This window comes from Neodiprion virginianus, chromosome 3, assembly GCF_021901495.1.
Source record: "Neodiprion virginianus isolate iyNeoVirg1 chromosome 3, iyNeoVirg1.1, whole genome shotgun sequence".
Classification (NCBI taxonomy): Eukaryota; Metazoa; Arthropoda; class Insecta; order Hymenoptera; family Diprionidae; genus Neodiprion; species Neodiprion virginianus.
The window spans coordinates 3,827,281-3,839,687 of record NC_060879.1 but is presented as its reverse complement, the minus strand read 5'-3'; the positions used below and the strand labels follow the sequence as shown (position 1 = coordinate 3,839,687).

The 12,407-nt window shown below is 41.4% G+C and overlaps 2 protein-coding genes across 4 annotated transcripts in view; one reads left to right on the top strand and one right to left on the bottom strand.

Moving 5' to 3' along the window:
• The window catches only part of LOC124299908 (octopamine receptor beta-2R), a 166,808-nt gene that overhangs the window by 91,715 nt on the left and 62,686 nt on the right, over positions 1–12,407 (top strand). The gene's annotated exons all lie outside the window — the stretch shown is intronic.
• Positions 4,090–7,837, bottom strand: LOC124299907 (facilitated trehalose transporter Tret1-like). Its single transcript, XM_046753337.1, has 6 exons — positions 7,743–7,837; positions 7,209–7,461; positions 6,476–6,726; positions 5,984–6,385; positions 5,624–5,912; positions 4,090–4,787 (listed from the first exon to the last, which is right to left on the bottom strand). Exons 2-6 carry the CDS (start codon positions 7,309–7,311, stop codon positions 4,393–4,395), a joined length of 1,440 nt encoding a protein of 479 aa, XP_046609293.1. The 5' UTR covers positions 7,312–7,461; positions 7,743–7,837; the 3' UTR covers positions 4,090–4,392.

Below are 12,407 nucleotides of genomic sequence, written 5' to 3'. Positions count from 1 at the left end.
AAAATCGACAAAAACGATAATAATCGTTAATCCTCGAGCTGTTCAAACTCGATTGTAACAGCAAAAGTACGCGAGAAAAATAACAATGAGTATCAAAGTTACAACGCGCGTTGAACAAAGTTCGTGAAACAAATCGTGCGAGGTTTGAAACTCGGCGTCAGAATTTAGCTTGCAAGCCTGTAATCGCTGGAGGGAATTATTGTTCAAATAATTCCTGTCTTACCAGACACCGGCGACGACTACGTCGAGTAGCCTGGTACTCTTTAGCCGGTTAACTGCCCCCCGCCCCTCCCCTCGGGATGGTTAACCTTCCATTTATAAGGGTGCATTTTAAAGCGGATATTGCGGAAAGGTCAGACGGTCAAGTCGGCAACTGGGATCTTGTATTCCACCCTCAATATCTCTTTGATCCTTCGCGATCCCGTCGTGTGTTGCTATTCAAGTGTGTACAGAATATTCGATCGACAATTTCGAATTTCTCAAGACGTTGACTTTTTTTTCTTAACTTTTTTTTTTCATGTTTCAACTGACGCAATATTGTCGATTTTAACCTTTCACGATCGAATCGTCGGTACTTACGAAGGTGAATTGAAACGATGCAGTTAAAACGAGAATAAGAGTCAAAGGATATGGGGTTTGATCGAATATTTACACTGTAAGAAAAATTTGATTAAACACAACGTCCCACCGAGTAGACTGAGAAAAATTTCATTTGTTATAGCAGCTAGAAAAATTCAGTAGAATAGGTATGCCACGCCTAACCATTTTGCGATATCGTCGATCCTTTTTTGGTAATTGCAACGCAAAATCAGTCTCTGAGGATTACTCTACTTTTTTAGTTCAATAAAAATTTCTCTCAGTGTTCATTTAATATTTATATTATTGGTTACATTTCTATTGGTGAATATGAAAAATGTTATGATAAATTTTTGTAATTTTTAGTTTTTATTTTCACTAGGTAATACATTTAAAAAATGGTCAATTAGACCAAAAAATTTTAGCGAACCCGCTGGGACATTTTTCTTTTAACCGAGTATGCAAGGGTTGTTCTTGGAGAGAAGTGTGTCGGAATTTATTCGACTTCGTGCTTCGAATATCGGCTCTCTAGTTTCCATCGACGGTGTTTCGCCAGAAAAAAGTAAATCTATCGAGCGATGCGAAACAAGGAAACGCAACGACCAATAACGTGGATAACAGTGAATATGAAGCTGCAGAAATGGAGAAAAAAGGTGAGGCACGTTTACCTCGTGATCTAAAATTGTTTCCTCTTTTCCGTTTCAAATTTCCCATTATAACGAAACGTGTAGAGATTATTTGTCCGGGAATTCTGTGCGGAAATTTTAGCTTCGAATGGGAAATTTTTTGCGCTTGACGAAGAAAATGTTTTCCAGCTCAAGCTGAATTTTTCTTCACCACATCAAATCTTGCGATGGCTAAAATGAGGAATTAAAGTTATTCGCAGCGAACGATATAGTTTTTTGATACCGAAGATCGAAGAAACATTCCGGATGAACAGTTCTTTTTTCTCAATATTTGTGGATTTAGGAATATCTAATTAGAAAAATGAGGATTATCTTGTCTAGCTTCTACAGAGATAATTGCATGACGAGAAACTACGTTTCGTTTTATTCGGATGAATTTCTATATGAATTTACTTCGTTACGTCTTGACAACGATGATCATCATCCGATGTAATACCGCACTACTTAGTAATTTGATAAAACGGGGAAAAAGAAACCGATAACGCGAATTTGAATCGACCATGAGATTCGCGCATTTGTATATATATATTCGGAAATATATACCGACCGATTGTGAATGTATTTTATTCTCTGAAGTGTTTTCTGGCGATGTTTCACACAAAAAGAATGAAAGAAAGAAAAAAAAAAAAATGGAGGATAAGAATAAAAAGAAAAGTTTGCACCTCTGTTTCGTCGAATATTCCGATTTATATGCTGAATAATAAAACAGACGAGGGATGGTAATAGAAAAAAATAACCCGGTTACACGTTCTTCTCTTTCACCGTATACTTTCTCTCCCCAGGCGAAATTCACTTCTCCCCAATATTCCTGTGCGGAATACTCGCCTCGTTCCCGTTTTCAACCAACCAACCGACCGACCGACCGACCGACCGTCGCGTCGCACGGTTTTCGAACGATAAGGGATAACGTGATCAGCTCGCCGAAGTACCCCACAAATGCTAACGTCGTCGGCAAAAGCTGTTCGAGCTTAAAGCTCTCAGCGAGACGAGAATGTGGCGAAAAGTCGGAAAGAAGAAGAAGAAGAAGAAGCGCGCGATTTTAATGCTACGGATCTCTATCGAGATTGTCACTTTTGATTGTTACGTCTGGTGGGAAAAAATCAAACCAATGCAACCAGGCTGACGATTGATCGTTGATCGTATTTTTTCGCGTATCGATAGTGGAAGAGGTGCATTACCGATTATGTTTAACGAATTTATGCGACTCGAGTAATTCAAAAGCCCAAAAATAACGATATTTCTCCATTAAAGTCGAAAAGTTAGGTAATGTGGTGATAAAATGGCGTCGAAAACGAGACTCTGACGTCGTGAGGACATTTGCCAATATCAACTGGATCGCAGACTAGCCTTCTTCGACTGAGTCGATTTCAAGCGGACGAAATCGACGCCAGAGGTTCGACAGCTTAAATCGAGCTAACGAATCACGTGGCTCACTGTGTACGTCATCGAGTCAAAGTGACAGAACCATGTGACAAACCCACGTGACCCGTTAGCTTAACTTCAGGTATCGCGGCGCTACTGTCAGTCTTTGGGGCTTCCAATCGGCACAAGTCTATGAAAATGTGGTCGAAACAGGTGTGGCTCGACCCATCGGTTATGATAATTGTTTGCGATGATTTTTTGCGAAATTCCGCGAGACTCGTAGGTTCAATTAACACGCTTAAACGTCGTGCAACAACCAGGTGGGCGGATGAAAATCGAGTCGAGTTGCAGGGATGATGACACAGATCCCACGGATAGTCTCGTTATATTTAGACAAGCGGTGTGAATTGGCCAGCATCAGCTGCTGGCAATATATAACATGTATGATAGAGTGGTGGGCAATTCTTATCTCTTGGATATAGGCCAGGAAGTTCCTGTTCAGTGTGATTCGAATTTCTTTGGGTTCTCCTTGCCTGTTCGCCTAAAAGTTTTCGCCTTTCACTTGACGCTTTCACGCGATGCTTCAGGTAGAAAAACCCACTTCGATTTTCAAGAAAATCTTCAGGGGTGCTTAACGGATTACAAACTGGGCTTAAGTCTTGACACACCGCGATAAGCGCTCCTCGATTCATTATCACCCTCTAACGACGCGATTTCTCACCGCACCGTCGAGTCGAACTTCGCTAAACTCAAAATTATTCGCTTTGATATTGCACGGGTGCAAGATCAGAGAAACTCGACGAAAATTATCGACCCACTCAGATTTATATCACGCTCCTGATCCAGTCTGGTCTCAGACTTCGAAACGTGCTACTGAGGTCACGAAATCGTCGCCTCTAGACGGAAATGAATGAGTGAGTAAATGAATTGACAGTTGGATCATCGGAAGACAAGATGTGGTCTGATTTCTGTCAGGCAAATATTAACAATCTTAGAAAACATTGCACTTCTTATTTTACAAATTTTCCCTGAAAGGGACGAGCCAGTATCGATTATTAATATTGTCGACGGTTATAATATATTCACTACCGAAGGTTTGCGATGTATTTCGATATTGTTCACCATACACCTTTCATTGAGACAGTTGATTCAACAAAATCGAACTACCGACGCACCTTCTTCAAGCCTAACAGCGATTTCGTGAGGACGACTTCACTGTTCACAGTTCTCGTATATTCACCGTAAAAATAAGCGATGAGTGAATAAGATACTCAAAATACCGTAAAACACTTCCAAAAACAGCGAACGGCTGAATCAATGATATAAAATTGAAGACTCGGTGAGTAAAGTGAGGATAAGGAATGAAATATGAGAATAATAAAATTGGTATGGATCCAAGTAGTTTCCGGTAAGAAAAATGCTCCGAACAATAAAAGAAGTTGAGCAGAAACTACGACTGTCATGACGTGCTTTATTTATCCATTTTTTTCTTTCTCTCTCTCTCTCTCGCTCTCCCTCTCTATCTTCTATTTTTCATCTATTTTTTTTTTCTTTTGTACCTATCACAACACATTTATTGGCGGTCGGGTGTATAATAAGCTTAGTCTAGCGTATTTTATGGTTCTATTAATGTGCAGACGCGGAGTTTATTCCACTTCTCCATCTTACGTGACGTTGTATCGTTTACTTTCGTTTAATGTACCCATATACATACATACTGTGGCGAAAAACGTAGAGTGTTTCTTTGTATGCGCGACGCACGACTCGGTCATAACTCAGAGGAATCTTCGGGAATGCCCACTGCTCCGTCTTGAAGGTCGATCAGACTTCTGAGCTTTGTCTCCTTGATAAAAACCAGAGTGAAAATGGCCCCGGCCCAAGACATAACACCGAAAAACCACATCGTCTTTGCCTCGCCCATGCCGTCGAGCATCTCGCCGAACAATAACGTCAGCGAAAGGGATGCCAGCCAGTTCAGTACCGCCATCGTTATCGCAGCTTCGAGCTTCACGTGAACCGGAAATATTTCACCCAAAAGAACCCAAGCGATCGGACCCACGCCTAGGCTGAACGCCGCAAAGAATAACGCGATCCAAGTCAGAGGCATCCACGATATTGCGTCCGCGAATTCCGGATCCTCTTGTTGTACGTTGAAAAACCATCCTGTTGGATAACCAGAAACAGAAAAGTCACTTTTCGGAAGCTTCGTGACGCTTTGGCGGTGTGCTTCGACGTCGTTGTCAAAGATAACAACGGTTCACCAATCTTCGAGTCGGATTCACACTTGATAAGAAATCTATGGACCCGAAGTCTTAAGTTCTTTAGACTCAATCGAAGCCAATTGAGTACCCTACTTGACAGTACACCGAATCATCTGAATTCACTCGAAGTTACTTCAAGTCGCTTAAGTTCATGGAAGGTAATCCTTCAAAGTTACTCAAATAGTCGTAAGTTCGTGAAGTCATTCAATCGAGCATTTTTATTTGGGAGTATGACGTACGAATGCCTTATGACGGAAAGTTGGAATATACTCGCGGTAAATTTTATCGGAAGACAAACCACTACATGTCTGTCGCTTTGACGGCATAGTCGAATGCGTCACAAGGATTCGAGAAGAAAGTGACGTTTCCATAACTCTTGAGCGACAAGGTATCGACACGTGTCGAATTGAACGATCAAAAGTTGAACTCTGCGAGGCTGTTACATTGTGGCAAATGACGTTCATAAAAATTTCACCCAAGGTTAAATCCAATACTACAAGGGTGACTCAGACGGACAACCAACGCATTTCTGGCACGTCGTGTTTGTTTTTGGGAAAACAGAGGACGTATCGCGACTTCATTTCTCTTTTTGCGTAACTTATGTCTCTGGGCGTTATTCGATAAATAAATTCGGAACCAAAATATATAGGGCGCGATTTTCACGAAGCAAAAACAACGTGTTTTCGACCAGTGAACGACTTCCAACCGCGAATCTGGCCCGAGGCAAGTCTGACTCACCGAGCAAAAACATGAAGATTCCCATGAGAGATGAGGACGCGACCAGCAGTACCTTTCTTCCTAATATGTCGATCAGCACGGCTGCCAGGATACTGGACACCAGTTGTGCCGCTCCAACAACGAGGGTCTGCTGACTCGAAGTGATGTCCGCCGATCCACTGACCTTGAACAGCGCTAGGGTGTAGAAGATGAACGGACCTATACCGCTGAACTGATGCATCATCATAAGACCAAAGGCCCCAAAAAGACTGCGGCGAACCTGCTTCTCCCTGAGGGTATTCAGGCTGACCTGATCGATCCGAGAATGATTTTGTAAAAGCTTTTCCGAATAGAACCGGTCGGTCTCAATCTGCGACTCACTTGCTTCGATTCCTTGATGGCGACGAGCTGCTTCAGCTCTTCCATTTCCGAATTAAGCTCGGGGTGATCCTTGCCCCGGAATAACTGGAGGGAAATTTTTGCCCTGTTCTCGTTTCCGGTGAGAAGATGGTACGTCGGACTTTCGGGCAACAGAATTGCGAAGGCCACAGGCGCCGTTGTGACCGTGCATATCAGGCTGTACAACCAAATCGTCTTTTCCAATTCAGTCAGCTCGGCTACCAGATAGGCGAACATGATTCCCAGGTTTATCAGAACCTGGAAGAGCGCCAGGAGACAACCGCGTATCCTGCGGTCCGCGATTTCCGTCACGTAGATTGGGACCAGGACGCAGAAGGTGCCGCTGAAGCCGCACAGTATCCTTCCGAAGAGCATCAGGGGTACCTGGAGTTCAAGAATGCAGAAAGGATTAGGCGTGTGGAGTGCGATTCGTGGCTCGTCTTGGTCCGGTCGTAATGACGATTACCCGATTACCGTCTGCCCGGCGAAAACGATGCAGCTCCAACCCAAGAAGAGGATCGGTACCGTCATCATCATAGCTCCAATGCGACTGAACGCCCTCAGGACAAACGGCAGTAGCATCAGACCCACGCAAGCTCCCAGGTTGAATATTCCGCCCACCAAACCCAGCGCCAACGAGTCAGCGTTCACGTAGTTCTTCATCGACTCGCTGCTGCTAGAGTTCCAGCCCAGACTGACACCCAGCGAAAAGCCTCCCAAGGATGCTGAAGGATGGGAAAAATCGAATACCAATTCTGATTAACACGTAAGTCAAGTCGTGTCAGTCCGGAGCGTCGGTGATCTGGAATGTTAAATAAAACTCCAGATGATCAAAACTCTGGATCTGGGTCGAATTTTTGCATGGCTGAGACTGTGAATTGGAAAATCTCTGAACGATCAAGGCTTCCAACAATCAAATCTCCAAATGGTCAATACTCTGAATGGTTGAATCTTGGAGTGTAGTCAAAACTCTTGAATGGCCTGACTTCCGGATGATAAAAGGTTCGAACGATCGGACGACCGAAAGTGTTTGAGACTGATGTCAACGCAAATTTGTTAAAACTAATTAAAACCATTCAGAGTTCGTTGAACCTCAATTTTGACTATTAAAAATAGCGTATCCGAAGCCTTGATCGCGACGTGAGAAAACGATTGTAGAGCGTATTTCTAGCTATCGGAAATCGTCGATCCGTGCAATTTATCTCACCAACAAATGCCGCCAGGTATTGTTTCAGGATTCCCATCCCTTGGTCCGTCACACGATGACGAGGGTTATTCGAGGTACGATCTTCGTTAATTTGCACTGACATTTCAAGTGAGCGGTGAGCGATCTGACGGTATTGAGCTGCCTGGAGGTTAGCCGCATATTATTCCCTGACCTGCGGCAGTTTGGAAATGGTCTCGATCCGGCGGTCAGATTATATGGTGCATTACGTCAACCAGCGAGCGGAGCGCGCGTGCTTTTTTGAAAAACAACAAAATGGTTTACGCGCGAGTCATTTGTCATGAAAAGTGAAGTTTACTGCCGATTGCAGGTGACTGCAACCTTGCAAACGCGATGCGTGCCTCTGACCTTCGATTATGCATTTCCAATCTCTCGTGTATCGACTTGGAATTTAGAATAACGTTTCAACTTCTCTTTTAGATAAGCTGATCGAGACCTTGAATCGCATCGTGCGTGCTACTCTATGAGTATTGGAAAGTTTTGTGCACTTCTTAAATTTAAATTTGGGCTGATTACCTGAATGATGTTGTTGGTGAAATCGATGGACTTCGTTCTCCCGATTTCTGAACCGATTTCTTTCATCGCAGGTATCGTTAGAAAAAGCGAGTGATGATATTTGTTCATTACTACATGAGAAAGTAATCGTTGTTTTCTGCACATAATTATCTCATAAAAATTGCGCAACCTTAATTTTCCAAGCGATAGTTTTTTAGCCGTTTCTGTATTTATTTATCCGTACATTGTTTTACTGATTGCAACGAGCATTCAATTTCTGCTCACATCGTCCGCCGATGATGAATAACCGGGATTGCGTTTCGCAATCACGAGCGCATTCGTAAGAAACTACGACCTTACGACTTTGCGGCTGTGCATAATCCGGGAATACGACTAAACGTAATGATGTCGAGGTATCTAATTTTCTCAATTAATTCCGCACCGATGAAGCCTCGTCATTACGGGGTGACGATTGGTCATAATCGTTGCGTGATGCATGTGGCTGCGTGAAAATCAATTCTGCAAGTTTCAATATAATTCACCTTCTATCGTATGTAATTTTCTTACGTACACCGCATTCCAAGCAATCGTCTTATGCTACGATAATAACGAAATTGCACTCGTCTGGCAGTATTGCAGCATCCGCGTGACAATTATGAAAAATAGTCGGAATCTTTTCATATTTGTATTTTTCAATCTTCCATTATCCGAAAAATTGCGTTGCATTTTGTAGTTTATTCCTTCCGAATCCTCATTTGGTGTATATTTTTAGTCGCAACAAATTTTGACGACTTGCAGTTGAATATGAGCCTTACAGACTCGAGGAAAAAATTGCTACCGAATTGATCGCGTCTCTTAAAAAATTCAAAGGGTTTTTGTTCGTTTATTTGCATGAGTTTTATCGGTTTTTTTTTTATTTTCGTTTCCGCAATCGCGACAACGCGATATTGGCGGAATTTTGTGAATTCGCGGCAATTTTACTTCGTATTATCTTTGTATCGTACGACGCAAATGTAACGAAACTATTCGTGTTACTCGGAACATCTCGTGTAAACGAGGAAACCGACATGCTTTCGTTTCCGCTATTGAATAGTAGTGAGAATGGTCAGCGTGCAACAGCTACGAATGATAAGAACGAGTTTAGTTGTGCAGAACTGTGCGGAGAACGTCGGAAACTGAACAGAGGAAGCTGCGGGGATCTATTCTCGCCTCGGTGTAGAGATAAGTTGAGGTACTGGACCGAAGTTCGTTTAAATAAAAATTAAAGAAAAAATGTGGCTCTATTCAATGCGAGGAAAAACTGAAACTCGAATCGAAACCCGAATTTCTTTCATCGTACACCGTTAATTCGACTCTGTTAATTCAATTTTTAGACAATTATTAGACAATTATTGCAATAAATTTACTTAACGTTGGTATAAAATTTTGCAAATATTTTTGAAAATTCATTACTCAATTCTTTGAATGATATTCTCCGTGCTGTGGTATTTTAATTTAATTTTAAAAATGAAACTCGTGATCATTTGAAATAATTTTAATTTACTCTAAAAGACACAAATAGATTTAGTTATCATCCATCGAGTTGTAAACTTGTTTGCGGTATTAAAAGTCAAGTCCCACGTGAAATTTCATCGTCTTATCAAAATTTCAACTCGTGCGGTTATTTAAATACAGTTGCAAATTAGCCGAACAACAAAATTTCAAAACATTCCAGTCACAACGACGAAAGAGAGTTCGAGAAAATGTCAGAGCGATGTGGTTGATGTCACGAGCACCTGTTTTTCCCCGAGTATAGACGTCTCCTTCGAGTTATTTCGGACTTATTTATCATTTTCCGCTTTATTCTGGAAGTCCGAAGCTTTCGTGTCGCGCAGTGATTTTATAAATAATCAGCCTACCGCTCTCTTGAAATCAACATCATAGGTGGAGGCGAAAGTGAATGACGAAGGGGAAAATAACAAACGGTAAACATCGCTCGAGATTGGACGAAAAATCTTACTTTTTATCAATTTTAACGAAACTTTATACGCCTGAGACTAAGATTTTTCTTCTCATTATTTGCAGCGAGCTTGATTTTCTCTGTATCTTCGAATGAAATTGAGCGTATTATACGTGTATGGCAAAAGCGATGAACACATGTCTAGCTGATTATACCGGTGAAATTAATTACCGATGATATTTGGAGCGCGCTGGTAATTAATTACAACGTTCCGCGACTGACTTCGATGATCGATAGTCACCCACCAAAGTCCCAACCAACCGCAGGCTATCATCCCATAGTCTATAATTTGAGCACATATTGCATTCACGTATGCTCATAGTCAATTTTGAATTTTTCACCCTTTGCATCGATCTATATTTTAGCCAATTGGTATTTAGTAGAATCGCGCGATTCCACAGAAATTCAAAAAATTTACCTAAAGCAAACAGATTTTTACAAAAACTGGCGTATGAAGCGTTGGATCTCTTGTTACTATTTACCGTTCCTTTTGTTGCTATCTACTGATCGTAGGATCTGCAAAAATGGCTTGAAATTATCATGAGCACAGAATTGTGGGAATCGTCGAAAAAATTTACAGTTACGTGACCCTTCATTAAATCCTGAAAGAAATTGTGACGAATTAGTAATATTGAAAGGTGGAAAGACGAAGAAAAAAACCGTTACGAAAAAATCTGTTTCGGATTCCGGAAACATGATGTAAACGAACTGAGAAATTTCTTTTTCTCTCTTCAGATGATTAATGATAAACGCATTGCTGCTTATAAACTTTGCACGTAGAATGTCTTTTACATTACATATGCGCAAATCGTGATAAAACATGTGTCGTTTAAACCGCGTTTTGACGTGAGGAACGATAAGCGCCATCAGTTTAACTGCCCAACGATTTATAAAGATAGATTACGAATTAAAGCGGAAACTAATTTTTAATATCAATTGAGCTAACGTATCCATCGATCATGAATTTTTTAGATAAAAATCCTGTCAGTGAACGTAGATTACAAGACGTCGGGTAAAGGTAAAGGAGGGAAAAAAAATAGAAAACACGTATTATACGTTACGTATAATACGATTCGACGGTAAAATTGTCCTCGGTTTTGACGTCATCGCCACTACGCGGCAATGCCGCAGCACACTCGGGCTATCGCCAAACCGTCAGCAAATTCATGCCAACGTTCCCTCGGATATACCGGGACAATCTCTTGAAACTTGAAAATGAACCGCGCACGCGCGAGTTTTATCGGCTGTTCTCGCAGGCTGGCCAACCCGAGTTTTCAGCCGTCAAACTGTTTCTGCCGGCGATGTGGTTGACACGATTTTTCGAGGTTAGAATCTGAAATAATCGAGGCAGTGACTCGGAAAGGTTTCGGAATCATTTGTTATCGGGTCGGAAAGTTGATTCTTCAAAGAACGGTCGGAATTCAACGCTTGTGCTCTTTGAAAATTCAAACGTATACATTTTGCGTAGGTTGGCCGGCCTGCATCGCGGACAAGAATATCGCTGCGGGAAGATTTCGCCAGCCAATGAGATCGAATTATTTGGCGCATGCGCGGTTCATTTTCAAGTCTCAAGATATTGCCCCGGTATACGTTATACGCGTAGAGACGTAGAGATATGTGTATAGATATACATGTATGTACGTACATCGTACCGAATGAACTGAGATAAAAACTGGCTTTGGAAAATCGTGACCTGGGTAACATGACGTTGGTCATAGTAATTACGAGATAAAGAGGCGCGGTTTTCATTCATAATCAGTTTCTTGCCGCGTCGTACAAACGTCATCTTCACGGACTCGTGATATACCCTCAATTATCGTACCGGCATAAAAATACGAGGCGGTGTTGAACGACTCTCTAGTCGAATAGTTGAAGAATAGAGAATGACAAGATTGTAATATCCGAGGGATGTTTCACTCGAGGAAACAGGGTGTCGACATCGTTTGAAATCACAATGAAAACATTAATATTGAAATAAAATTTTAATTTTCGTAAGCGAGGTTGGGCTGAGATTCCAAATTTGAAAGGTACTGAAATTGCCAAATTCCGAATATTTTAGTAGCGAAAGATAGAGTGAAGAAACCAAACTTTGACGAAACATCAAAGTCTGGAAATGGTCCTAAATCCGACGCTCAAAGTTTCTGAAGTGCAAAATGCCGGAAGGGTGTAACTCTGACAAGTCAAAGTTTCGAAAGTGCGAAAATGAGAAAATTTGAAAAGTTGAAACATCGAAATTTTGAGTGATCGAAGATTTTCAGTACTGTGAATTTTTGGCTTAGTGAAATGTCACCACTTTGATCCTTGTTTGTTACGGATTTTCGATATTTTCATGTTTGGAATCGTGGTCATTTTTATTTACGGTTTTTCTGATCTGCACTGGATGATAAATAATACATTTTGTCGACAAGCGTAGACAAGAATTTTTAATCAGACGCGATTTACGTGTCAGACAGTTTTTTTTATCTCGTTTCAAATATTTTTTCTGTTTCTAAAATAAGAGCATGACGAAACTGAGGAAAACTTCAAATCGCATGAGTACAGCCACGGGAATTCGAGTTGGAATTTATCCTATCTCTATGAACTTGTCTATGGCCTCTATGGGATTCTTACTCAATTTTCTGATAACACCGCGACAAGGATTTGTGGTCTAAAAATGTATTCTACGATGTGAAATATTTTCTTCACTA

Coding starts and splice junctions, on each gene's coding strand:
- LOC124299907 (XM_046753337.1), bottom strand. CDS start 7,311: ATGTCAGTGCAAATTAACGAAGATCGTACCTCGAATAACCCTCGTCAT. Junction 6,386..6,475: donor TCGTTTTCGCCGGGCAGACG/GTAATCGGGTAA, acceptor CTTGAACTCCAG/GTACCCCTGATGCTCTTCGG. Junction 5,913..5,983: donor CCATCAAGGAATCGAAGCAA/GTGAGTCGCAGA, acceptor CGGATCGATCAG/GTCAGCCTGAATACCCTCAG.